This window comes from Brugia malayi (genome assembly GCF_000002995.4).
Source record: "Brugia malayi strain FR3 genome assembly, contig: Bm_v4_Chr2_contig_001, whole genome shotgun sequence".
Classification (NCBI taxonomy): Eukaryota; Metazoa; Nematoda; class Chromadorea; order Rhabditida; family Onchocercidae; genus Brugia; species Brugia malayi.
In genome coordinates, this window is record NW_025062476.1 from 9,752,381 (window position 1) to 9,777,226 (window position 24,846).

At 32.3% G+C, this 24,846-nt stretch overlaps 7 protein-coding genes across 10 annotated transcripts; 2 read left to right on the forward strand and 5 right to left on the reverse strand.

The window, feature by feature from the left end:
- Positions 1–395: 395 nt before the first annotated feature.
- On the reverse strand, positions 396–4,557 carry Bm9816 (leucyl aminopeptidase, putative; the record flags this gene model as incomplete). Its single annotated transcript, XM_043079091.1, has 10 exons — positions 396–599; positions 984–1,061; positions 1,177–1,357; positions 1,638–1,800; positions 2,069–2,227; positions 2,453–2,627; positions 2,801–2,901; positions 3,411–3,526; positions 3,808–3,938; positions 4,477–4,557. 10 exons carry the CDS (start codon positions 4,555–4,557, stop codon positions 396–398), a joined length of 1,389 nt encoding a protein of 462 aa, XP_042935025.1.
- A 1,922-nt stretch (positions 4,558–6,479) lies between these two features.
- Bma-sds-22 (Leucine Rich Repeat family protein) lies at positions 6,480–8,849 on the reverse strand (the record flags this gene model as incomplete). The annotated part of the gene is made up of 8 exons (XM_043079092.1): positions 6,480–6,659; positions 7,018–7,104; positions 7,257–7,361; positions 7,543–7,659; positions 7,730–7,927; positions 8,108–8,203; positions 8,420–8,485; positions 8,715–8,849. The coding sequence occupies 8 exons, from the start codon at positions 8,847–8,849 to the stop codon at positions 6,480–6,482; spliced, it is 984 nt and encodes a 327-aa protein (XP_042935026.1).
- Positions 8,850–10,081: 1,232 nt separating this feature from the next.
- Bm14718 (Uncharacterized protein) lies at positions 10,082–11,534 on the reverse strand (the record flags this gene model as incomplete). Its single annotated transcript, XM_001900822.2, has 5 exons — positions 10,082–10,165; positions 10,381–10,454; positions 10,593–10,699; positions 11,011–11,066; positions 11,505–11,534. 5 exons carry the CDS (start codon positions 11,532–11,534, stop codon positions 10,082–10,084), a joined length of 351 nt encoding a protein of 116 aa, XP_001900857.2.
- Positions 11,535–12,096: 562 nt separating this feature from the next.
- Bma-srpa-72 (TPR Domain containing protein) lies at positions 12,097–17,412 on the forward strand (the record flags this gene model as incomplete). 4 transcript variants are annotated; one of them, XM_043079093.1, is made up of 13 exons in its annotated part: positions 12,097–12,193; positions 12,347–12,467; positions 12,588–12,752; positions 12,878–12,974; positions 13,221–13,329; positions 13,406–13,559; positions 13,628–13,787; positions 14,092–14,302; positions 14,648–14,760; positions 14,886–15,239; positions 15,462–15,667; positions 15,794–15,928; positions 17,373–17,412. In XM_043079093.1, 13 exons carry the CDS (start codon positions 12,097–12,099, stop codon positions 17,410–17,412), a joined length of 1,962 nt encoding a protein of 653 aa, XP_042935027.1. The 4 variants fall into 4 exon arrangements, with proteins under 4 accessions (XP_042935027.1, XP_042935028.1, XP_001900856.1 ...); XM_043079094.1 differs by lacking the exon at positions 17,373–17,412 and adding an exon at positions 16,876–16,894; XM_001900821.1 differs by lacking the exon at positions 17,373–17,412 and having other exon boundaries at positions 15,794–15,932.
- On the reverse strand, positions 16,340–19,687 carry Bm2187 (Uncharacterized protein; the record flags this gene model as incomplete). Its single annotated transcript, XM_043079096.1, has 9 exons — positions 16,340–16,557; positions 16,637–16,748; positions 16,909–17,067; positions 17,318–17,633; positions 17,893–18,076; positions 18,426–18,603; positions 18,691–18,821; positions 18,941–19,235; positions 19,346–19,687. 9 exons carry the CDS (start codon positions 19,685–19,687, stop codon positions 16,340–16,342), a joined length of 1,935 nt encoding a protein of 644 aa, XP_042935030.1.
- Positions 19,425–19,562, forward strand: Bm1308 (Uncharacterized protein; the record flags this gene model as incomplete). The annotated part of the gene is made up of 1 exon (XM_043079097.1): positions 19,425–19,562. One exon carries the CDS (start codon positions 19,425–19,427, stop codon positions 19,560–19,562), a length of 138 nt encoding a protein of 45 aa, XP_042935031.1.
- A 1,484-nt stretch (positions 19,688–21,171) lies between the features above and the next one.
- Positions 21,172–24,297, reverse strand: Bma-tbc-20 (TBC1 domain family protein C20orf140 homolog, putative; the record flags this gene model as incomplete). Its single annotated transcript, XM_043079098.1, has 8 exons — positions 21,172–21,355; positions 21,532–21,728; positions 21,937–22,114; positions 22,269–22,365; positions 22,657–22,846; positions 23,381–23,556; positions 23,845–23,995; positions 24,250–24,297. The coding sequence occupies 8 exons, from the start codon at positions 24,295–24,297 to the stop codon at positions 21,172–21,174; spliced, it is 1,221 nt and encodes a 406-aa protein (XP_042935032.1).
- Positions 24,298–24,846: the final 549 nt, after the last annotated feature.

Sequence of the window (24,846 nt, forward strand, 5' to 3'; positions counted from 1 at the left end):
TGAATAAGAGCTCTCCCTTGCATTAATTTCTTAATTTTTTTGATAACCAGAATAATCATTATTTGTTTGATGCCTCCTTGAGTAATGCAACTTCAGGTCAAGCTAGATAACTACTAACCTGTATATATGCTAATATGCTAACTTCTTTTTCTTCGTTTATTTCGTGTTAATTTTGCCCTTAAAGCAACAACAAAGCTTTGCAATGGCTTTTTATTTGCAAAAATACTTGAAATCAACTGATTAGTGCTGAAATCAGTAGTTACTGACAAAAATTATCATTCAATGTTATCCGAATATTTAATTTTCACTTTTAAATACGAAAAATTGGAAATATTTGTGCAGTACATGTCAATAGTATCACATAATAATTTCACTCCGTGTTCAATATGAAAATGTTACGTCGGTCCCCAATTATCCATATTGGCGATTATATGTCCCAAAACAGCAAAAATTGATGCTGTATACTCCAGATCTCCATCCTTGAATATCGTTATATAATCACCACCAGTATGATGAAAATAGAAATAATAATCGATGGCCTTGTCAGGTATGTAATTAACTGACGGTATTCCATCCTTAGCCCAGAACCTAACGTCACCCTGAAATTCACATTGCTAAAATTAAGCTAAAATTATTTTTTATTGGAGTTTCACCTATTACATATAAAATCATTGCTTTACTAGTTTGCCTTGATCTCTGTAAAATAATTTTCATTTCTGACTACTGAATAATCAAAAATTTCTAGTCTTCTGGTGCACAAGCTATTATTATTCGTAGAAACTGTCACATTGTTAATTAAAAGTTGCCGTAAATTATGTTCAGACTTTTCATTTTTTCATCAAATGAGTTAAAGCTGCTTTCTAACCAGTAATTTAAAATGAGAAAGAAAAGGTAATATTAAAATTTTCTTTTATTCCTTTTTTCAAATACATTGACAAGAAGAACAAAAAAGAGTCCACTGAAACTTTCTGAGAACGAGTTACCTGACTTGGGTTATTCATCAGTCCAAGCAGTATACCATTTCTGTTCAACAAGTGTACTATTTCATCCAATCGTTTCATCTTAAGAAAACTCGGTGCAATGAGTTAAAATATTCATTGAAAAATACAAACTGCTTTACGGATTTAAAACTTAGGACAGCAAGACTAATTTCGAAATAACTTTAAATAAGTTTACATGTTGCTGATCACCACTGAAGGATAGATGAGAAAACCAATTGACTGGTCTGAATGCTCCTGTATCGGTTTCAGATACAAAATAAAATGTTTCATTTGTATCATTTTTATGAGTATTATAATAATGTTTTGCACCCAAAAATCCTTGTTCTTCTGAAGTCCAAAATATTCCTCGAATTGTTCTGAATCAAAACAAACTAGTAAAGTTTTATAAAAATCTGACCTGTTATACAGGTTAGACAGGTCAGATTTCTATGAAGTTATTAATTGTAAAAAAGTCAGAATTGAATGGTCTTAGAAGCACAAAAAAGAAGATAAATTAAACGAAAGAAATGCTGAAAAATTGAAAGCAGTTCAAATGGGAAGAAAATATCCTAATTTATCAAGCTAATGAGGTAAATGTCTTAAAATGATCACAATAATTAATGTTTATTAATATTTACGTAATTTTAATAGATAAACCGTTTTGGCTTGAAAGCAGCATTTTTTTTAGCTAATTGTTTCAAAGAATATAAAGCACTCCATACAGCAGCACAACCACCGCCATCATCCATTGCGCCTTGTCCAACATCCCAACTGTCCAAATGTGCTGATAACAGTACTACTTCAGACGGAAATTTCTCACCTGATTATTAGAAGATGGATAGTATATGGAAACACCAATTTCCAACCATAAAAGGATTTCCAATAATAAAAAAGATAGTAGAAGGATTTTTCACTTTCAGTGTCTTTTTACAAACAGAAAAAAAAAAAAAAAAATGAAATTTTTGAATTTTGAAAGTGTTCAAAAATCTACTGGGATTATTGTAATTCTTAACGGTGTCGTAAATGAAGCGGAAAGAAAGCTGAAACTTAAAAACTTCGAAAGAAATCAGTAAACTGTATTATCGGACCGGTAATTTGGAAGATGAGATTTCTAGATGTTGTAGTATGATTCTCGCTATGAGACTTCATATTCATTCGGATTACAATCTTTTCGCCGTTCTGAAACATTCGATCGATCATGTCAGCTTGTTCTATTGTCAAAGAAGCAGCCGGTATTCTTGCACCCTCTGAAATGCTTCATAGCTTTGCAAAAAACGGCTGTCGTCAACTTAATTGTTACTATATTGTACTCGTAATTTGAATAAACAAAAAACTAACTTATTAAGGTGTAATTGAACGAAGGACTAGTCGACCAGTTAACTTTTGCTTAGAGTAACACATCTAAAAGTTAGCGCCAAAAATTCAATCAGTTATAGAGGGGCTTAAACAATATATAATTGAATGCTATGTACCTGCACCACTGCCAGTATGAGGTGAATTAATGGAAAATGATGTTACAGATTTTATTAAAACGCCAATGGCACCCAGTGATTCGAACAGTTTTACTGATTGTCGATATTTAACCGTTTGTGGATATCCTTTAAATTGTTGTGCTGTTACGACAATCTTTCCGCTGACGTTAATGAACTAAAAACGTAGTACACGTAAATAAACATAAAATTTCCTACAATGATTCATCGGACTATTTATGCTGCAACTTTTAGAATTCAAAAATTTTCAAATGCTTCACTTAAAAAAACTTAAATACTCCTAGATTTTCACTCCAACTATTTCTGGTTTATGAAACAACTTCCAAATACCTTGGAATCATCGAGGTCACGAATGACAACAACTTCTCCGGTTATATTAGCTGGTTCGCATCCTCCAAGAGCTAGCACATTAAGCCGCTGATGCCGTGGTTCTAAAAGTTTGCAGCAAAACACATTCACATAGAAAATTGGAAAAAAAAAGCAATTACCATAAAAGAAATAGTTGAAAGTAGACAGGTGATTCAATATTAAACATTAAAAGTATTTCATAAATAGAAACAGAACGTTACAACCACTAAACGATATAGAAAATAAAGAATCAACTTAAAAGTAGTTAATTTTTTCGTCACAAATTTCAAAAATAGATGGACAGCATGGACAGCTTTATTTTCATATGCATCTTTTAAAAATTGTGGATACAGCCGGTCGAGATAATATCAGATCAAATTTGGTTGCCTGTCCCGCATTTTTTTCACTCGACTATTTTATTGCTTTTACAGATTAGACATTATTTTATAAAAACTTTTCCAGTTTAATAAACATTTAAAATTATCCAAAATGATTTGTCACATGGACAGCTTTACTTTCATATGCACTGTTATTCTTAGAGTTTTTCTCAAGTCAGCTCATTTGGTATGCAGAAATTACTTTTTTTTAATACCAATTATTTCAACGTTGTCGTCTTCGCGAACCCAATTTGGCAAATTTGGTACTTCCTCTGTGTGCACATCATCAAAATCGTCTTCTTCCAAACTTTTTGCTAGGAAATCAATCGCTCTACAAAGCTATGAAATTGTTCATTCAGCATTATAGCCGATGATATTTTCCAGTCTGAATTTGATTTGCTATCAGTACCATTCAATTATCTTTTCATTTTTTTTTTTTTTAAATATTTTTAATATTCAAAAGAATTACATTTTCACCTTTCCATCAGTATTATTATGTAAATGACTCATACGATATGTTTGAAAACTAACATTACAAATAAATTCTTAAAGGAACAACAAAGAATTGTTCACTTTACTGTTAAAACTTTATTCATTATATTGAAAACCTACTCTTCCAAACTATCAGAGCCAACCATACGATGTCCAAAACCATCAACCAATGTGCTAAGCCACTGATAAGCTAATCCGGCTCCATCACCCTTAGTAATATAACGGATCAGTTCAGTAGTATCGTTCCCGAACTATAATAAATAATTGTACTGAAGAAGAATAAACTGAACAAATTATATCTGAGTAAATAATAACATTTAAATTTAATTAAAACTGAATCAAAGTATGAACGTCAAATATTAAGAAAAAAAAAAAAAAAATATTAAGAAATAAGAACTATACAACTTTCTCTTGCTACAAATTATTAAAAGATATCATTTTACAGCTTGATGAATTTTAAATCGTCCAAGTCAACTGGATTCATCTCACTAAATAAACTAGTTAAACAAATGCTTCATATTGTTTGTGAAATTTCTTTCATTAAAGATATGCATTTTAATTAATGATAAATACTTCCATATTTTTGTCAATGAGTTATTTGCGCTTCATTTTTTTAAAAATTAAAAATGAACACAATTTTTGGTAAATGGATACTATTTAACAGAATGAAACTCAAACTTTTTTTTAAAAAAAACAGGAAACTTGAAAAATGGAAAGGGAACATTCAAATGTAAATTCATCCAATGATCATCCAAAAATGTATAAATTATATAGATTAGAATAACAAACCTTTTCGAGGACATAATTTTGACTCGCAGCAATAAACGTTGTAATTATAAGGAGGAAAAAGAAAGAGAATATGGATGACATTCCTTGAACAAATATGCAACACAGAAATGTGATGATGATAATAATAATAAAATGAGAAATTAGATCAACTCTTTTGTTTTTGCCGAAGAGGAGGGAAGAGAACAGAGAAAGTGAAATTATTCATTAAATCACACTACTGGAGAGGAAAGTGAAAAATGAAATATTCTTCTTCTGTCCTTTGTTTGACTCACTTAAATTTCGCAATTGAATATTTGTTCAGCAGAAATTTCCTTCCCTTTCAAACATAGAAAGAGAAAAAAAAATTTTTTGACGAAAAAGTCAGCCCGAGTTAAATTTTCAAAATTTTTTTGTGCTTGCTATAAACACAGAAGAGTTCTTCTCAGCAGCAACAGCTTCAGTTTTTCTTTGCAATAAAGTTTATTTGTTTTCATCTCATACTCATATTTGTAATGATAGGTCTCGTGACTACAAATCTCATTTCAAATTTAAACATCTGGCGACACAAATCTCATAACTGTAGAAGGATTACTTTTTTGAATTTATTAAAGATAGATAAAGAGAAGCAGTAAATAAAGCAATAAAAAGAAAACAAAACTATGTATTAAAATATCAGGTACAAAAATTCCTTTATTTCCTTACGATTTATCACTACGGAATTTTAATATTGTAAAAAATTTGACAGAATGGCATTCATGTCCGAACATATTTTATTGCCATTTCAAAATTTCACATATACAGTACAGAAGAACGATACAACTACAAAAAGTATTCCAGAACAGTTTGAATGCGTGCAGTAAACTAGGTCACATATTCTTCTTTTAAAATACTGCAAAAGGAAAGCAGCGAATTCCCATAACAGTTCATCGCAATTCCTCTCGTTGTAAAAGTTTAAACAACTTAACTCTTCTATTTTCCCTACTAACTAATCAGATTTTTCTTTTTTCAGAAATTAATATTGTAAATATAGCTGTATCGATTAGGAATACAAATAGAATAAATAATCGACACATCACAAACCTTACATGTATATGGATTATAAAATGCATATCGAGTGTTTCGTAGAAATAGGAAAGTACGAACCTATTGTCATATGCTTCTATAAAAGGTAGCATGCAACTATGATAAGAAAAATCCACCTATCCGAAAGTTAGAATTCTCAAGAACTGAAGATATATTACATGACCCAAAACATAATCCGGGAGACAAGCAAATTAAACAAGCACAGATGATACCAAACATGAGTCAAGGCTTTTATATTTTACACAGTGACTGAATTAACAAAACAATTGAAAGAGTTGAACACCGTAAGCTCCATATAACTATCTGCAATGTTGTCATAAGCATTATGTTTTTAAATTGATTTTGTTACTTCCATTTGAATGACAAATTACTCTTGCATTTCAAGATTTTTTTCTTGGCAATTAAGCAGAAATAAATAAACATCTGTGATGAAAATGTCAAATAAAAAATGTATTACAAAAATTATGCACAGTGATGCAGCAAACATATGCAGCAAAAAAACAGCTGGTGTGTTTTCCATTAACAACAATGCAAACACAAAACACATGGATCGGGAAATAAATTGGAATTTTACAAAGAACTTTAAGCATCACATATCGCTTTGACATCTGCTGATACACCTACGAAAAAAAATGGTAGTCTAGTCATCACAAGATTATGCGACTGTATTATTTCATTTCCTATTACTCACTTTAGTAATAAACAAAGAACTTTTTCCAACTAATATTTGTATTTTGGAGAAGCTTTAAGTCACAATTAATTACAACAAGAAACAGTAATACCGAGCCGTGCCTTAGAATACCGCACAGGATAGGCAGCTGCTGATTTTATGGTAGTTTGAAAAAAAAAAAAAAGCGTTAACAAGCATAGTATCAATAGCTTGATTAATGCCAATAAACTAATAACAACAACCTAAATTACAATGTTAATGCATATAAATTTCAACGACATAAAGTGGCATCAATTTGAGTCACTTGAGGTAAGCATAACATTACTTTCCTCCGATAACTACCCCGATCTACTTTATAAATAGGGTTTCTTTCCAGGTAGATCGTCTTCAAAGCAGATAACTTGGAAAGCTTTATTAACTCGTTCCAATCTGATATTTCATTGTCGTTTAACTGAAACAAGAAGGAATATGCAAAACTTCATAGATCTGAAAGAGGATATAGAAATGCTAACTGATGAAAATTATTCTTATTCTCAACCTGCATCAGTTATTCCCTCCAGAACGATATATTTTATGTCAGCTATGCCAATTATCAAGAGAAACACTGTTAGAAAGAGAGGGAGGATAATGGTGAGGTTAGTTTTGTTTGCTAAAAGAGATAGTAATGATAACTGTCAATGAAGTAATAATGATAGTCATGATTCTTGTTCCAGTTGCCTCTACTTAGCGACATAAAAAAGCTTTTGATGCCTTTGAACATAAGCTATTTACTGCTTTAACAGTATTAAATGCTTCGATAATTAACATACCCATATATCCTCCAAGTGATCTAAATGAATAAGGCCATCCAATTTAGTAATCTTATTGTTGGCTGCATCAATTATTGCTAGCTTTTTCTGTAAAAACACTATTTTAACAGTTCAAAGAGATAAATAAATCCTTATTCAGAGGATGAATCCTTCAGTACAACATCCAGAATGGTTGGGCTATATATATTTGCTCAAAACAAAAAGTACTTTGGTAGCACTAATAATTAAATAAAATAAACCTGAAACGTCAATTCAGTCAAAGATTCAATTCCTTGGTCACTGATATGAAGCTCGGTGAGTTCACTAAGCATCGAAATACCACTTAATTCAGTTAAACGATTAGCCTATAACAAAAAACATGACACCAGGTTTTTAACATTAACAATATCACATGCCATTTATAAAAATACTGTGCCACAAGTTTCCAGAATCAACTAAAAGCAACTCCGCACTGCAGTTTTTTCTTTAGGAGCAAATGAGAAATCAACTGAATTTAAAAGCAATAAAAAAGATGAAAAATCTCACCGGAGCACTAAGTACAGTAAGTTTGACCAGACTTTCCAAGTTTTCAAACTTCTGAATTTTATTTTTACCAATGTACAGCTCACGAAGACATTGCAAATGTCCAATGTTTTCTAACTTCTAAAGAAAAATAATTGATCAATACCATATAATTATTAAAAGTGTTATTCAGGGACAAACGTAACGTAACCTTGATTCGATTATCACCAAGTTCAAGCACTTCAAGTTTCGCGAGTGATTCTAAACCATCAATTTTTTCAATTTTATTGTGCACCAAATAGATACGTCTCAAATTACACAGTGCAGATAAACCTTCGATTTTTCTGATACGATTATAGCTTAGATCAAGAATTACAAGATTAATCAGTGCATCGAGATTTGAAATAACCTGAAATGAAAACATAAATTCCTTTCTCTACTTTCTTCTTCCCTCTAATTCAGTTTCAAGGTAAACTTGTTATAGATGTATCAGTATAAGGCAATCAGGATAATCATAACATAAGTTAATTAGGTTAATCTAATCAGAATGTTACTAGTGCAGTAGTAGGTAAGAAAACAAATCATACACCTCAATCTGATTGTCGTATAAATCAAGTTGAGTAAGAGTAGTGATTGCAAGATGATCATTGAGTGATACTAATAAATTTTGTCGCATGCAAAGTTCCTTTAAAACAAAAGTGCTTCATTTTAATAACCAAAATGTATAAAATACAATACTGCTTCAAAACCTTCACTTCAAACGTATTTGTAATTAAATTTCATAGTTAAATATTAAAACTGCACCAAATGAACATAGCTAATGAAGAATAACGCTTTACCGATAAGTTGATAAACCATATTGACTATCAATAAAAAATTGCATAAAAAAAGCTAAATATACCTTTAACTGGGAGAATCTTGACAGATCTGGAATAGCATCTACGCGACACTGATTTAGATCTATAATCTGAAATACTCTAAAGAAAACAAAGTTCTTCGAACAAAAAAAGAATGACTTTTAATTTCACTCTCCAGCTAATTTACTTAATTTTATATTCACTTTTCTACTCATGACTTTTCTTACATTTAATGTCCATCTTTTGATGTAAAGAATCAATCAGCTGAAATGCAGATTATGAAAGAATCTGCATGTGATAGAATGCATAATTCATCCCTATTTTTGACGAAATCGTTACTTCTGAGTCTACATCAAATTCATTCAAGTCGAAGAGATTCCGATGTAATCTCTTGTCGTTCTCTCTCAGTGTCATATCTGTCTCATCATCCATCGGTTCATTGTTACAGTTAATATTACCGTCACCCGCTGCCATTTCTAAAATTTTATTCAGCACTACCTATTCGAGTATAACACAAAAACAATTCGTATTTTAAACGAGGATCACAAAGCAAATTATTACATACACGTTCATATTATCTGAGCTTTATATTAATAAAGACTAAATCAATATACATATATAGCAACAGCATAAAATTATGAAATGGTTTATAAATTACACAAATACGCATTTTCAAATAACCATAACTTTTAGCAAGTTGTGCAGTCTCACGAATCGCAAACTTTTGAATGAAACTTTTTATAACCGAACTTATTCCATCTTCTAAATTCAAAACTTTAGTATTACATGCCATCACCAACATTCTTTTTCTGCATACCCTTGAATTGCTCTTTGTGTAACATTGGATAACCACCAACACTATACACAAATAATGGTGTCATTAACAGGAAACCGAAAACAGCAATGGTTCCGGATGTTGGTTTACGGTAAAAGGCCAATCTTGAATATCTGTCCAATATTTTAAACCAAAAGTTCCTACTGGAATTTCGCATCTTGTTTTCTGATTTAGAAATCGACTATTCTTTATTAATGCGTCCACGTCTGCATAGAAATCGGTTCGTTTATCGTAATTATTTCATGAAATGACAAAACCGATGTAATTATGTATGAAGCTGAGGCTTCCTGTGAAGCTCCTGTGTAACAACAACACTTCACATCCAGAATCCTAATGGAACCCGGAATCATTTTACAGAAAACCGTGACAGTCTACACACTAATCTCCCAACATCTAAAGAACACACTTTCTCCCAATTCTCTTCTAATTCGTAACGATACGTCATTTCCACAAGTCTTACCTCTCTATTCCCCTCATAATTGCTGCACTATTTACTACTAAAGACTATTGAAAGGAAGGTGAGATGAACGCAAGAAGCCATAAGGTGATATGCGTGTGACACGTGATATTCATTTGACATTAGAGCTTTATGAAATAGAAACAAATCAGGTAGGAAATCAGACTTCACTTAATAGTGATAATTATAGGATAAGATGCATTTCAGGATTTCATTGCAATATCGCATTCCCATGTTAAACGTATGACTTCTAGAAGGCTAGCAATGCTTTTGCTAGTTGATTCCGAATCTTCCATGTAATCCAATTGTTACTGATGATATCCGGAATGATTCCTCAGAGACTAAAATTTCCTTTGCCCTCCCAAGAAACGAGATACATAGCTAACGGAAGGAAGATGACACAATCCATTGCAACTATAATAGTTCGGCACTGGCAAAAAACTTGTCATTCTTTGTTTTGTCGTGTTGTACGTCAACAATTGGCATTGACTGAGGCACCTGACATTTACATCACAGCGACATTTTATCTCATTTCGTTGAGCTTGCAGAAAGTTGCACTACTTTCCACATTTTCTTACATTTCAATTTCGCAAAAGAATATGGGATTTTAATTCCCACTAGAAATAAGATGCTAACTTTAGAAATTGAAAAAGCATAAATTCCAAATTCAATTTTTGAAAAAAAATCTCTTCTGTAAGAAAGTTGTAACTTACATCTTTCAATGTGTTCAGTTCTGAGACTATGCTTTTAATTCCTTTATTGATTTTTGAACTGCCTCTATTTTCAACTAAAAGCAGAGATTCAATGCATTCTTTACATATTCCTCTTATAGACACTATTGCATGCAGCTGCATCTACATGCAGTTCAGCAAGTACAACCATATTCTTCTTTATTTATACTTAAGCATATTCTTTGAAGACTTACTTTCTACTACTTTTACTCGTGGCAATTCATCGGCATCTTTTTTAGGAAAAGATGTGTGTATAACTGCTACTGGAGACATTTTTACTGGAATTGAAAATTCGTCCACTCTGAATTGACAACTTTACTAATAGATACTAAGTATTAGTTTTAATACGTACTATAAAAAAGCAGCCTACGTAATTTACAGACAATTACAGTTAGCAGGATCAGTTAGAAGGAAAGTTGTATCAAGAATTTTATCCATCATTGCTGATGAAGAGCGCTATGAAAGTTTTACATTAAGATCGTTATTTGAAACTTTTCTTAAAATTCTAGAATTATTTTATTTACTAATCCTTCTTTGAGGAAACATCAAAAACTCGAAATCGTTCTACTTATTCACTTATGAAGATATACAAATATTTCATTCAAAAAGCACTTTAGTTTTTGTGCCTTCGAATTTTCGGGTTGCGCTATGATTTCGACACTTTCACTCTGGAAGACATGAACTTAACAATATTCAAAAATGGACAAATTCATACATCCTTTTATTCATTTGCTATTCTGCTTCTGTTTTCTCCGATTATCACTATTCCACTTACCACTCTATCTTTTTAATATATTGTATTAAAGGAAGTAGAATAAAATGTTAACTGTTGGAAAAAAATATGGGAATGAATTTTAGTTGTTTCAAAGTAATTAATTAGTATTAAGGAGATGAGTTGGATGTTAAAAAAAGAACGCTGGCATTGATAAGTTTATTATCATAATCATTACTTCCTTCTTTTAACTCTATTCAATGCAAATCACTCCTAATCTTTCCATCTTTTGTTGGTATATTTTAGAATTACTCGAAATGCACCAAAAATTATTTTGCAAAGAAGAAGTCAAGCAAGTAAACCTATTTATATTTTTATTCTTTCATATGCATACCTTCTTCCTCCATGTACTCCTCCAACACATCGTTCTAATAACTTAAAGGTAACAATAAAGATTCTATCTCTTCAATTCTTCTTAAAAACATTGTTATAGTCTTGTGGGACATGAGTAAGTCAAGTCAAAAGTTATATGCAAATTCCGGATCACCAGAAAATTAAGCTCCAACTTTACTTCACACACCTTCTTTCACGAGCCTAACGCTGATCTATATTCAACGGCTGGCCGATTATTTCGACGCACTTTTACACGTGTGTTACTTTCGTATATGCGTAAGAAGATTCATGCATTTGAGACATTTGTACCTAGGATGGGTAATATTATTAAAGTTGTTACGTCAAATTTGTCTTTTTGGTCTTAATGAGGTATGAGATTAAACTGGTAAGAGTTTCTCATTCTGTGGTCAGTATGGTATGTGAAGGTTAAATTATTAGATTCAAGTACGTAAATTATTTTTTAAAGCTTTTCAAGCCCAGTCTCTTCCTTTCAAATCGCTAAGGAAATGATCACAGTGAACATTCAGTAGATTAGACGGACACGCCTTTCTTAAAATTTACCTCATTGCAAATTTGCATACAGATAATAAGCAATGGTTGTGGAGAGTGGAGCAAAGCAATGTTTCATTGAGCTTGCTAAAGCAAATACCAGTGCTGATTACGATAAAGCATTGAAAATCGCCAATAAAGGTAAACTGCTGAAACATATTTTGGCAAATATGCTTGTTTAAAAAGCAGTCGATATTCATTTTAGCTCATTCAATTACTGACGATTAATTATCTATTTAATCATCTTTCCATCTTTCATACAAGTGGAATTATTTTCTTCTCTTCTGTTTTCAGTGCTACGCACATATCCAAAGGAAACACTGGCATTTAAATGCAAACTAGTAGCACTCATACAGCTTAGCCGATTAGATGAGGCGCTCATTCTGATCAAGAAGACTCCACCTCACCATATGGGGTAGCTGTTTTCATATTTTATTATAATGTATAATTTTTTTAACTAATTCCATTTAATAAAAATTTGTCGTTTGAGGGCCTAATTTAATCAGCTCATGACATCAAATTTCTTAATTTCTAGAGATAGTTTGTTTGAAAAAGCGTACGTTTTATATCGAAAACAGGAGGATGGCGCCGCACTAGAAACACTCAGTAAAGCTTCAGAATGTGATTACCGTTGCATGGAACTGAAAGCGCAGTTACTTTATCGTGCCGAACGTTTTGATGAAGCTTTGGAAATATTTATGTATGTTTTCATGTTTTCAGTAAGATTTTAAACTTTATGATAAGATTCCAAATTTGTTTTTTTTTTTCAGATTTTCGAATGAAATTAATGTATTAAGGAAATGAAAATCATTAATTTATTTTCAGAACCTTATTAAAAGATTATTCGGATGATTACGATGAAGAACGTTGCGCCAACTTGATTGCAACGATTGCACAGTTGCAAGGAAGTGGTCACCAGCAGGTTTTTTTGTATTTTGGTGATATGGCGATTAGTTAGGAATGAACTAAAATTGTCGCTGTCGGTTATGAAGAATAGTGGATTAAGGCTTTAGGGAAGATACTAAAAAGTTGCGCAATACTAATTTTGACGAGTGGGATGCTCACTACTGTCTCACTCAACACAGAAAAAAGAGCGAAATTCGCACGACTCGGGAAAATTGAAGAAAAAAGATAAAAGGCGAGAGGTAGTTTCTGACAGTTTTTTCAGCAACTACCATCACGTTTGGATACATTTGAGCAACTATATAATGGTGCTTGCCAGTTGATTGAGTCAGGTGGATATTCTCAAGCGCTGAAATTTCTTGAAAAAGCTGAAAGTTTGTTTTTTGTCCATCTCATAACCTACATATTGTAGATGTTGCATACCTTCTATTATTGTAATGTTTTCTTCAGAGTTATGCAATGATACGTTAGTAGAGGAAGGTTTGTCAGAAGAAGAAATCGAGGAGGAATTGTCCGTGATTCGAGTCCAAAAAGCTTTTGTTCTCCAGATGCTGGGCAAAAGAGATGATGCATTAAAAATTTATTTGCGAGTTCAAAATCTTAAGTTAGTAAATTTGAATATCACGGGTTTAAAAAACTGTTCAGCTTTAGAATTGAATTCCTTTATTTTAGTCCATCAGACAAAAGCGTTATCGCAGTGGTTACAAACAATATACCATCGTGTCGTGTGCAACAAAATTTATTAGAGGCACGAAAGAAGTTAAAAATTGCACTGCAGGTGGAGAGTTCTAAGCTAACAGCTCGACAACGACGTATTCTTTTGTTAAATCAGGTCTTCACTCATTAAGCAGCTTTTAAAAATTTTTTAAAAATATCTTTTGCCAATCAATAGTGCAATCGGTGGTGGCACTTATATTGATAAAAATGATTGTAAATAAAGTGTTAAGCTTTATTTCAAAAAAAAAAATCTTTTTAAAGTTTGATGGAAATTTAAAACAATTGAATGGCTGGTAAACTGTTCAGAATAGGTTTTAAAAGTAAAACTCATAGATCAAGTTACTTTTAATACGTATTTCAGTTATTTTCTTCTTTTCATCTTCACTAAAATTGCTATGTCACTTTTTAAAATTGTTTAGGCTTTGGTACATCTTTATTCAAATCAGCGTGAACCATGTCGTCGAACTCTCGAGGAATATATCAAGAAATATGGTTCTTCTACCGAAGTGACGTTAATAGAAGCGGCACTTCATGTTCGTTCGAAAGAGCTCCAAAAAGCACTTGTAATTCTCAAGGGTGATCCCTCAAAAGAAGCAAAATTGACAGCAGTGCAAGTTTTACTTGATGAAGGTTTGCGTTCAGCTTAATGTAATTCAGTTCTGTTTTCCTAGTAATTCGGAAAGTTGGAAATTTTGCTTCTCTTTTTTTGAAATCATTTATTGCCTGTTAAGAAGAATTGAAAATCAGTGAAGTTAACTGCGTTATATTTAAAATTGATATTGCTATTAGTGGTTTAAATTAAACGTTTCGCAGTGGGATTAGAATTTTTTCAAAAAGTCCATGCATAACTTTATCCTATTTTCTTTGTAAAGCAAATAGTATTAGTTGATCAGGCATTTCGTACACTGGCAGTGATTACCATGTAATCATTCATTAATTTCCAGTATTCAGTCTTAACTTTTTTTAAATTTGCAGGAAAATTGGAAGATGCTAGCAGTGCATTGGACGAAGTAGCTCCAGATTTGTTATCTTACCCGGCAATTTTGCAACTCAGGGTCGCTCTTCTTCTGGCTACAGAGCAGCAAAATGTATGTTCCACCATAGTTTATTTATTATGTGTTGTCAATATCATGCACGAAAATAGCTTTTCATCAACATCAAAGATGCTTTTGATTGTGACATATTTTATCTTGTTTTGAAAATTTAATTACAGGTGGCATTGAGTCTTCTAAAGTCTGCCTTGGATTCAGCGAAAAGTGAGAAAGCTCGCATCGCAATGCTAGAGGAAATTGCTTCACTTAATGTTCAGTTAGGAGATTATCCTTCCGCTGCAGATTGTTTCGAAAAACTTTCTGAACTTCGTCCCAATGATATGCAGATAATGTGCTGTTTAATCAAAGCATATTCAGCGTTTAATGTAGCACGAGCTGAGGAGTTATTAGCAAAAGTATTTCCACAAGGGAGCAGTACTGATATTGATGTCGACGTATTGGAAGATTCCGACTTTATTTTATATGGTGAACGTTATCGTCAGAAGAAAGAAACAAAAACAGAGGCTACTGATAGTGTTAGTTCCAATTTTTTGGTTAGATAAGCATAGATGAATACTGAAATCAGTAGTCCGGAATATGTAGCTTAAAATATGCTTTAAAAAAATATATAAAAAAGAAAATAAGAAAAACATTTTTTTTTTTTATTAACATTATCAACATACGTTCGAACTTAACAGTCACTGGCTTGGTTACACAGTCATTATTTTTATTGTACTTTTTATTTTTATTTTTTTCAGGAAATAATTGCTAGTAAGAGGAGAGCACACAAACGTAAGCGAAAGATCATCTTACCGAAAAACTTCGACCCGAAAGTACCTCCTGATCCCGAGCGGTGGTTACCAAAACAGGAACGTACAGCATTTAGGAAAAAACTTAACAAAAAGCATCGTGATCGCGATATCGGTAAAGGCACACAAGGAGCAGTTAGCTCTTCTCCCAAAATGTGCGTGTTTCTAAACCGTTATAAATTCCTATTCATAGCTGTTATTCATAAAATGCATCACAAACTCTTTATACTACAATAATAAATTTTAGATTGTTTAATTAGGATTAAAAGTCGTATTTTTAGAGAACTAACGATAACGACGAAAGCAAATAATTCACCGCATCCGGTAGGTCCAGTGATGGGTGTGGAAGGCCCACGTCAACAAAGACCAGCTGGTCAGCAACAAAAAAAGAAGAAAAAAAAGACGGGTAACAAATGGTAAATAAAAGAGATATGTTTTGTACATATCTGGAAAGACTTCATTGTTTTAATCCTAAATTTAAAAAGCACGTCATTCAAGAGATGCTGAAATCCTGCTGAACCTGAGCCGCAAGCCCCCTATATATCATTTCCTATATCACTGCTTTTTTTAGAAATTAAATTTAATTTTCGAAATTCCCTTGATTACTTTTTTTTTTTTGCCTATTTCACATCTATGGCATGTGTTAGAAGTAAGAATTATAAATAGTTGAATAATGAAAGGAGGAGATATAGGCTTATTTCCACATAATGCTCACATGCTATACAGTCAACCTTACAAATATTTAAAATTACCTAACATATGAGAATTTTTTGTAATAGAGAAAAGGTATTCGTTTGCTAAGATCCCTTATAATAAATAATATCACATCACATATCTTGAAACGAGTAAGTATAGTGTTGAACAGTCATTTCATCTGTACTTAATGGATTCCTGAATTCCACAAAAGGCTGTGGCGTATGAGAAATCCTAGAATTGTTAACTATATCAAGAATCCTAAGACACCATATGATTGTTGCAAAATGAGCACCTAATGCAAACACTTCCGCTGTATTGTGTATTCTCCATGACCAACTGATCGCCTCACCTACAACAAATCACACGTTGTTAGATGTCTTAAAATCATTTTCAGTTTGAATTTTTTGCTAAAAGTTAGAATCTGATACCAATGTTTCGATAGTCCAACTGTGTCAGAATGTCCGCGAAACGAATTGTGTTAATCATCAGTAGGCATGTACAATGCAGCAAGTTCGCATATAAATCTTGACTAACGATAATCTGAAATAAGTCTTTAATTGAAATAACTGAGTTCATAGTGTATAATTGCATTTCAGTGAATGTGAGGTAGCTTCTCCTCGCAACAGTTTTGATAGTATTTCAAATAATTGAATTTATTATAATTTAGTTCGCTCTGGTGTAATTGATTATGTTGACATACCTGATAAAGAGGAAAAATGAGAAGAGTTACGGTAAGGGACATGTGATAAAGTGAGGTAAGCAAAACAATTAACGGATGTCTCGATGAATTCCATATAAATTCATACATAGTAGCGATAAACACCACGACACCGGCAATTAGCAGAGCAAAGCCAATTTTCTGTAATTTTTATTTCAAATGAATTCACTAAGGATTTTAAAAATTGTTTGAGCCAAGTGAAACAATTCTTTAACAAGCGCTACGCAAATGCTAGTTATGGTCATGCCTAGCCGGTAATTACATAATTGTCGGGAGTCACATTTCATACTGGATGAGTTTTTAGATTGCATTAAAAAAACTAACTGTTAGATTCAGTGGTCACCAATATTCATCAAATAGATTATTATAATGTAGGAAATTCTGAGCTAACCTCAATTAATTTCTCCAATTTTATAGCCACCGTACTTTTCCCACCAATGTTGTAGGAGCCACGGCGCGGATTTATTTGTACCACTCGCCAGATAATGAAAGCCAGAGCACAGGATGCAACAAGAACACAAAAATATAAAATTGCTTCCACGAAATGAGATATGGCGCCAGATATAGTCAAATAATTGGTGCACCAGGCGGAACCACGGTAAAATATTTCACACACTTCATCGGCATAATATCCATTCCATGAGAGGTAGAGATATGAGATAAGTAGGAATGTTGTGGACTGGATGCAAAATAGCAATGTCGTTAGTCTAAAACAAATCTTGAAAAATCCATGAAAAAATTCCATTGCAGTAAAATTACTCTTTTTTATTAATCTTTTTCATTAACTGAAAAAATATGATACAGTGTGAAAAAAAAAAAAAAAATGTAAAACGCCTCTAAACAAGTCGAAATAATATCGAATGCAAAGCAATATGATCTTGTTGTTTCAGCAAATTGCACCACTCTTCATGAATTGATAGTTAGAATTACTTTATGAAAGTTTAAATGATACGATGTGGAACATACAATGCAGGGATCACGAAGAAATTGACCTCTCTAGCAGAAGCAAAAAATAGGAATGCGGTGACTAAGGTCGTCAAGAATGGCGCCTTTTGCTCATTGCCATGGAAAATTTTATAAAACGCCTCTAAACGAGTCGATATAATATCGAATGCAAAAAGTGTTATAGAAATTGTACCTGCTATTATACCTGAAAGAATTTATTAACTGAATTTTAAGTCAAAAAAAGACAGGTCCATATTGCCCAACTCGATTTCTTGGATTCTTGGTCAGAAATCTGCTCAAGTTACGATTACTAAGATAAAGTACGAAGTGCTTTTGCTAATTCTATCCACAAAACAAATAAATGTAAATTCAAGAGAGAAGAGTCATGATATTTTTTGACCAACAAGAGGTCCTGCTGTCGAGTCATCAGAATCTGATCATACACTGCTTTATCAGAAGTACTTAGTCTATACAACAGATATTCCTATGACTGTGATCGAACCATTTCGGTAAACATACCCACAGCTTTAATCGATAATGTAATAAAACTGCACCTGATATGAAGAGAAATGTCCTAAATTGGGACGAGAAATTCATGTGAAGTGGTTGCCCACATGAATTAATAAGGATCAAAGTTAGAATAATTAACAACACAACATGTGCAATGCCAGTACTTAAACTGAGCACTGATAACCAGTCTGGTATCCACTTCGCAAATGCTGCCCCAGAAATCTGAAATAATTTCGATGGAGATGAAGTTTTAGTTCAAAATTTTGAAAATTTTAAAAATCTCGGAATGGAAATTCAGCAACAACTTACTACAGCGTTAGAAAACCATCGGTAATCAATCCATAAATAAGTAACTGTTGGATAAATGCTTATTGAAGAGAGGCAGAAGGTTATTATTCGTGTTGGAGAATTTGTTGGAACTCGTAGAATACAAAAAATACCTTAACGAAAATCATCAAAAAAAATCAAAAATAAATTTTAAGTTTGTCAATAAACATTTCAATTTTAACATTTTGGCTATTTATAACTTGATGAATAAACAGATCATTGGAGAAGATACCAAGAGCGACATTAAGCATAATCCAGAGAGGTTCATCAGTAGTATAATGTATGAAAGTATAACGAATAACATTGCCGATAGAGCGTAAAAAGTATAATTCGGCAATCCAGGAGAAAAATTTAAGCATGGAAGTGACGATAAGAGCGCAACCGATGATAGATAATGGTATGGAATGTCTTTCCATCTGCACATCCAGGAAACATCGATGACAGGATGAGAGTATCAGCAGAATTAATGCTACCGATACTGCGCTGAGAACCATATCCACTGTACTATAGCTAAGCAGTCCATACACCTGAAATATATGATGGAAAATAAATGACACCTATACCTTGAAGAGGTGAAATAACTTAATATGCCAACATAATCAGGCCATGGTAATGAAGTAACAGAAAACAATTGTACCTGTATCCTTGTGACGAAAACATTCTTTGTCAGCGAACTGAAATCCTTGCAAATAGCGATCACATTGAAAAAATCAGCAATGACTGCAGCAGAACAAATGGCTAAGGCGAATATGTCCACAATGATAACAAAAATGGATGAAGTGGACAGGACAGTGAAGGATGGACAGAGAGATGACGCGATGCCAGCAAATAGTGATATGATAGTAATCCAGTGAGTATTAGTGAAGTGCTCCGTATGATACGACTTCTCCGCTTGAATACAACCAGCCAAAAAAGCATTCAGAGCACTTACCACACCAACAATAGTAAGTATCCGAGATGTTCGATGTATTTTGTCCATACTTTCTCACATTTGAAAATTTAGCTACTTTTATTAAATTGTAGTTCGTTACTCACAGAGGTAAATGATGAGTAGTGGATGATGTAGAATTCAAATGATTTAACAATTACGCTGAAGGAAATTAATGGATTTTGGAGCTAGTTTGAATCAATCGCAATGAACTTGATTTAATTATATCTGAAATTGAGATGAAATTCGATAGTTAAATTGAACTAAATTTACAACTCGACTTAATCTGATTGAAAAATTTCTTTATTGAATTTAAATTAAAGCATAAGCATCCTATTAATAAACACTAAAAAAATTAGTTAAGTAAACGACAAAAATTTATTACAGCAGACATGAAAGCATGATTTGATATCAGTAAATTACGAGAGATCACCTTCCCTTCACAGCTGCGAATTACCAGTTTGGGTAAATGTGCCCGGCGTGTTATGTCTCTCTACCAACAATTTCTCTTAGATCCTTTCATTCCTCCTTTTATTTACCACAGTTAATATATTGGTTTTATAGGAATATTCACAACAGGTTGTAAAGAATCAGACATTTCAATCTACACTCTTCCTTCTCTGCTCTATCAAACTATTCGCAGTGACTAACAATTAACAACTTTCCGCTTGAACTGGGAAAATTGCAAGCTAAATCTTCCTCTGATCTGAACTGAATGTTTTATACGACAATAGTAAACTTCAAGTAGTTAACTTCTCCGATCCGCATATTTCTTATAAAAGCCATGTTATCTTAAACACCGAAAAATTAATCGAAAACGACTGCTGACCTATAAAATCGGCTATTTACTTATATTTTATTAATTCCGTTGCTTTTATTTCACAATACGTGCGTGCAGTCCGTTAACTTTTCTCATGCATGTCAATTACCTAGATTATGAGTTGCCCAAACTTGACAGTTTTATATTGCTGGAACATACACCCTCAAGATTTAATAAATACGTTTAACATATAAAGGACTGGAAAGCATCAGTCATACTTATATTACTAAATACCTTTGTTATAATGAACTGCGCGAATCCATTCTGAAATTACTTCTTGAAAAAAATATTCGAATATTAATTGTTTGAGTACATCACACAGTTGAGATAAAGATTTCATTTTTGAATCGGCAAGCACAAATATTTGAGAATAAATACAATTTTTCACGCGGCTATGAATATTTAGTAAGAACTTGTCTCACTTGCCTCGTCACGTATTCAGCTATTAGTTATGTTTTCATAAATAGAAGCAAAAAAATCTGCGAATAAAAATCACAGAAATCTAGATGTCACAATATTTCAATATCTTCTATATTGAATATATATTGAATATAAAATAATCTGAAAGACTTCACCAACATCTCAACAAAGCAAGGCAATAAACAAAATAAATAAAACTTGATAAAAGTATGACACAAATTAGATTGCATTTTGATGGAAATATTAAACTCTAACAATGGATCAGACTCAAACTTACAGTGGTCAAACAAAAAGATCAGTAGGAAGAAGTAATAAACATATATCTTGATAGGACGTATATTGCTGCAGTAGCAGTACCAGCAACTAACCACTTTCGAAGGGATGTCTTTGGAAACGACGGTTTTCTTATCCGACTAATATTTATAAGATGTTGATAGTCTTCCATTAGCGGACCACGTAACCGTGATGGAGGAAACATCCTTAAATTGAGAGTAATTTTCAAAAAAAAAAAAATTTTTTTAAATTACAAAGGGAAACAATTTATTACCAAAATGGATACAGACAAGTGAGTAAATAAATAGATGTGCATAAATGAATCGAAGAAAAATAAGTGAATACAATATATAAATAAATATATATGAGACGGAGAAATAACCGAAACAGATCTTGCGCATCGTTGATTAGTGCTTGAACAGGGATATCATTTGGTATTACATTCAGTAGATGATGAATAGAAGCCATGTCCCGAGAACAATTAAGGACTGCATTACTTCGCCACAAAACGACAGCAGAAGTTAAAAAAATGGGAGTAAGCGCATGAGTAGCCAGGAAAAAGTCGAAACAAAGCACTATCTGGAAGGAAAAGGAAACAACCCTTGAAGTAACTGATTGTCGTTTTTTGTTACCTACAGTTCGTTGTTTTAGAGTTTCCTTCAACAAAAATGATCATATTCAGAAAGTAAAAAACAAATGTCTCAAAAAAATGAACCAGAAAAAAAAGCAGATACATGTCAAATATAGTATTGAATTCTTCGAAAACGTTAAACGAAAAATAACAAACTTGGTGGTAGTGATGAAGAGCATGTGAAAACCACGTCAATGGCCAGCTTAAAGCAAATAATGATCCTAATTCTACAGCACGTACTACCTTTTCCAACTCTTCATCAACTTTCCAAAGCAAAACATGCATCAAATCAAGATCTCTGAGTACGGTATCTTCTAGCTTTCTGAGAAGGTAACTGAAAAACATTAATTTTAAAACAAGCATCAATTGAAGCTGACGAAATATTTTCTAAGACATTTCATCCATAAGTACTTAGTGGTGAATTTTTTCTCAGTGACATGAAATAATACTTGGAATAAAGTAGAATATCTATCAAATAGAAAGCAAACCCCTTAAAAATTCCATTGTTTGCCAAAAGTATACCAACATGCTCTGCTTTCTCATTACCGAGCACCAATAATAAGGTCAAACAAACATCATGAAAACCTTAAAACGTAATATATTATACAGCAAACTCTAACACCAGTGTTCAAAACACAAAAATATTTAGGATTAAATATTAAATTAAAACACTAATTTCTATTTTCTGGTAGGTGAAACTTTTGTACTACAGTTTTTCCATACATTTGTTGGATCTGTTGTTGTAGAATTTTCTTTAGTTTAAAAACTTACAAATTTAATAGAAAAATCCTAATATTTATTGAAAATTTTTTTAAAGAAACAACTTTTCGTAAAACGACTTATTAAAGAGAGCATTTTGCAAATGATTTCCATAACCCTGATAATAATGAAATCGAGGACAGCTCCAGAGAATTTTTACAATCAAAGGAGTTAGATCTTCTTGCAAAGTACATCGTTCTTTATCTGATATATCAGGTGGAAATCGCGCCAGTGTGCGCTGAACATCCATTTGCACCTGGTTCCATTCACGATGACTTTGTAAATCTTTCAACGTTGGACTTGACAACTAAAATACTGGAGCGCCGGTGTTAATGTATTGAATAAAACTGCTCTTATCGAAAATATTTATTTCCATTTTTGAACTGAAAACTGTCTATCTTTTAATATCAAGTGTAACTTTAATTTCACTATTAAGAGCACATAAGTGTGTCAAAACAAAAATGTTTCGTGGCCAACACTTTTTTGGTTAACCAAACTTAAAAATCCGAGCTTTTAATGATATCCCAAATAGTACCAAGGAAAGGAAAAGGACGAGAGTCTTGAAATATCGCAGCATACTGAAACGAAATTCATGGTTAGTTCCTCTAAAACTTAATATTTTCATCAAACATTGCCAAAATTTGTTAATAAGTTTTGAAATCAGAAGTAATTTTCAACCAAATGACTGTACAAATAAACATTGAAAATTAACTGACATCGATAATTTTATATCTAAAAACTTGTTCTTAAAAACAAGAATATTTCCTTGATTTTTAAAATTTTTCTCTAGGACACGTCTAAATCAAAGGCAAATAACTATTAGAAATATGTAAGAACTTACAATGGTAGCAGAGTCAATCGTGGAGTCATGTTCTTCATAAGTGAAGTCGGAATGAGCGGATTCAAAATCAGAATCCGAAAATGTTGATGCTGTCTCCTGATCAGTGAACGAATCCTGTACAAGTGAAGATGCCAGAACAGGCCAAACAAGAGCACGAATTTCATCCAGAACTAAGCCTACGACAAAGCATACTGATTCTGATAATAGTAATCTGCTTATATGCTTCCATTAACTAAGTGTTTTATCAGCTTTGTAAATATTAAAGAAGGATAGAAATTAGAAAAAGAAAAAATTGGATGAGTGAAAAAAGTTCGAAGTGAATATGATGAACAGTTCCGGTATAAACTTTTGCTAGCATTGCACTATTTAACATCGTAATACAAAACAAATTTATGAAAAACCAGTGACGAAACAGATTTGCATTTTGACTGTATTAAGACCTTAAAATACCAATTAAAGCATACCACCGGTAGATGCGGCAAACTGTCGCAGCTGGCTAATATGTAAATGCAACGAGTCGTGATTTTCATCGATAAATGTCCGCATGCGATTGCATTTAATTTGTAACGTCCGACTAACAGCATTTCTTAATACATTTTCATTCACTTTACTTCTCTGAAACTTCACTTCCATCGATAAACATGCACATATGAAATAACAACAGGTCATTAAATAAAACTAATAAGTAAAAACATGGCATAACAAGAAGTCATGTTAAAAATATAAATAAATCGGTAATACTACTCTAACTATTCTAATGGATACCTAATTCCTTTTCATTCTGAACACTCACATAAAGCTCAAAGTGATTTATAACTGCAACAAAAATACGTTAAAAATACTTGAAGTATATCAGAAAGCATTCATACTTTCTTTGCAACTACAAAAGATGCAGAATAATCGGGAAGTGAAGGCATATCCTTGAGAATATTGAAGTATTACTGCAGCAAATAATCCCAAATAAGATCCATTTTCGAATCATGCAATAATATATACATATAGTAGTTAATCAGTCATTTGACAAAAAATGGAAAAAACTTAGTTTTGCTGAATTAGTGATGTCGAATTAGCAATAAATGGGACTAAACTGTAACTCTGAAATAAGTATACTGCAAACACTAGCACAAGAGTAAAATACAATAACACGAGCACCACCATCTTATCTCACACCTGTCTGATGCTATGGTCCACTTCAAATAAGACACATTTATCGACATGCTCTTCTGGTAGTCGTTGTTCTGACGATCTCTTGCTTAATTGAGTCATTTGTATGGGATTCAAATTAATGAAACATTTTTTCATTATTTTGCGTGAGTTTATACGTAATTAATTAATACGAATTTAGGACAGCCTTTCGTTTCAACTTTTATATTTATACACTTTTATATTAAGATTAATGAGTATATTTTAGAGAAATTAAAATTTTCTTAAGAAATAATGAAGTGGGACAGAAATGATAATAACAG